The sequence below is a fragment of the Pyricularia pennisetigena genome, chromosome 2 (assembly GCF_004337985.1).
Source record: "Pyricularia pennisetigena strain Br36 chromosome 2, whole genome shotgun sequence".
NCBI lineage: Eukaryota > Fungi > Ascomycota > Sordariomycetes > Magnaporthales > Pyriculariaceae > Pyricularia > Pyricularia pennisetigena.
The window spans coordinates 2,296,879-2,299,569 of record NC_043741.1 but is presented as its reverse complement, the minus strand read 5'-3'; the positions used below and the strand labels follow the sequence as shown (position 1 = coordinate 2,299,569).

The 2,691-nt window shown below is 53.2% G+C and overlaps 1 protein-coding gene across 1 annotated transcript; it reads right to left on the bottom strand.

Moving 5' to 3' along the window:
* Nucleotides 1–471: 471 nt before the first annotated feature.
* Nucleotides 472–2,216, bottom strand: PpBr36_00624 (uncharacterized protein; the record flags this gene model as incomplete). The annotated part of the gene is made up of 2 exons (XM_029887815.1): nt 472–887; nt 1,037–2,216. The coding sequence occupies 2 exons, from the start codon at nt 2,214–2,216 to the stop codon at nt 472–474; spliced, it is 1,596 nt and encodes a 531-aa protein (XP_029752586.1).
* Between the last annotated feature and the right edge of the window lie 475 nt (nt 2,217–2,691).

Genomic DNA, 2,691 nt, shown 5'->3' with positions numbered 1-2,691 from the left:
TTTTTTTTTTTTTTTTTTTTGTCTTTTTTCGTTAGGTAAGTTCTAGAGTAAATTATGTAATTCGGGAAATTTACTGTCAGTTCAGGATATAAATAGTTTCATGCGAGCGAGCAATTTAAAAACTTTTGGGACGGGAATGGAAACATGTATCTTGCTTGTGAATCAGTGGTTACTTTTCTCGTTTTGTGCCCAGAACCAGGGCATTAGCAATAACAATAATCGTTACAGGAGGAGTTACTGACAGACTGGCTGCTGGCAGTACTTGAAAATTTTACGTGAGCTGTATCACTATTCTAGTAACTCGAAACGATAGGTACACAGAGATGGTGAAGGGCTCATTTTCTGCAGCTTTGGCAAAAAACAGCTAAAAAGAAAAAAAACACTGCCAGAGGACGGTCAGCTAGGGCTACTCAAGACGCCGGCGCCTCAGCCCCTGGGCGTCCTCCTGCAAGAGGTTCGGATCGCAAGCACTCAGCGGCGGAGCGAGACGACGGTCCCGTTCATCGGACAAGTCAACAGGCGTTTCCCGATGCTCCAGGGCTCCGGGTCGCGGCTTTCGACGGCGGCAAAGGTCTGTGCGAACCGCACAACGAGGTAGGACGCTTCCGTCAAGGCGTACTGCTGGCCCACGCAGATGCGCGGCCCGCCGTTGAAGGGGACGTAGTTCCACCCCGGCCGCAGCGTCTCCCACCTCTCCGGGCGGAACTCGAGCGCGTCTTCCCCGAAGAGGTCCTTGCGCCGGTGCTGCGCGAGCATGCTGTACATGACCACGGAGCCTTTGGGGACGAATATGGGCGACTTGCCGCCGGGCCCGCCGCCGCGCGGTAGAGTGGTGTCGAACGATGCTTGCTTGCCCAGGACGCCGACTACAGAATGCAGGCGTAGAGCTTGAAAGTTGGTCAAGAGAAAAGGGGTTCGGGACAGATTAGCAACGCTGCAGGTCTCAAAACAACAAGAGGAATCCCTCTTTTTTTTTTTTTAAAAAAAAAAAAAAAAAAAAAAAAAAACGGGGATCGGGCGAGCCGTATTTGCTTACATTCGTTAATGCACCACCGCAGATACGTCATGTTGCGTATATCGTCGTATTTCGGCAGTCTGCCCTCGAGGTGCAGCACCTCGTTTTTCACCTTTGCCCAAACGTCCGGCCGTCTCGCAAACGTATGGAACAGGTTGCTCAAAAGCGCGGCGGTGGTGTCACGGCCAGCCATGAGGACGTTCATCAGCTCGTCCCGCAAAACCCTGCGGTCCTGAGTCTGCTCCGCCAGCGCGTAGAGGAAGATGTACCGCCCGTCGGACCCCGTCCTCTTTTCGCCGCCGACCCGCGCGAGCTCCTCGTTGCGGAAGCGGATCGCCTCGTCCACGTACCTGTCGACGTGGTCGTGGATCATCTTGACGCACCGGTTGGCCTTTTTGTCCTGGTACACGTGGCGAGCGGGCCCGAGCACGAAGCGGAACAGCATGTCGTTCTGCGCGTACTCCCAGGCCTCGGCGAACTTTTCTATCCCCTCCTGGTCCCAGGGGCTGTTCGCGTCGACGCCACCTCCGCCTTCACCACCGCCACCACCGCCAGGACCGGCCCGTCCGGCCGACGCATGCGCCTGCAGCGCCTTTACCGACTCCCCAAACAGAAAATCGGTGATGGAGTCCATGGTAAAGGCAAAAAAGAGCGGAGACAAGTCGACCGCCGAGCCGTCCTGGGGAAGGATGGAGAGGAGTATCTGGAAATGGCGTTCCAGCGACCCCAGATCCGCGACTTGGTCTCGGGCAAAGTTTGGCCGCACCAAGGCCCGCGATCGTTGCCATTTCTCGCCGTCGGCCAGAAAGATGCCTTTGCCCATGAAATGCCCCGCCGGCACGGAACGGAGCTCGTTGTCGAAATGGTCAAACTGCCCCTGCAGGACCGCTTTGAGATTGTCGGGCTCGCACGTGAAAAACAGCCGGTGTCCCATGACTTTGCTTGCGTGGGTATAGCCGTACGTCTGGAGCTGCTGAGTTACGTTGTGTATGAGCCGCTGTTGGTTGATGTCACTCGTGACGAACTTATACGTGAACCCAAGGCCCAGGATCGGATCCCAATCCGGAATCTCGGGAACGTCCATGCAGCCGTGCATCAGCTTCAGGTTCCGGCGCCGATAGTAAAGCCTTGTGCGCCTCCATATCCACACAGAGGCGATTGCTGCCAAAGCGATCTGGACAGTAGTGGTGATGTTGAACATTTGCATCTTTAATGCGAGAAAAAAAAAAGAAAATTGGCAAGTTGGGCCGATACAAAGGATAGACCTCGTCGGGCGTGGAGCAGATAGTTCCGTTTATGTATCGTGGGCTGAAAATATTTTGCCATCATGGTTGACTATGATTGATGGGTTTGGAGACCACCTTCTAAACGAATACGAGCGTATTCTATTTCTGATTTATGATAACAATCTAGGGCTGAACTTGTAAACGACCTGGGTCTAATACCGTGACAATCTCCAAAAAATACATGATGATTTGCCCTTGAAAGATTATACGTGGCAGCAGAACCCGAGCAATCTCCGAGGAAAGTTTGCTGTTTTCTTTTACCAAACCTTGGCCAATGTTCCTAAAAATAATACCAGAATAGTAGGGCAATTCTTCCGGCTCTTTTACCTGTTGCTGTTCACCCGAGCTGTTATCCTTGTTGGCCTAGTTTGGACGTCCGGTTCAGATTGA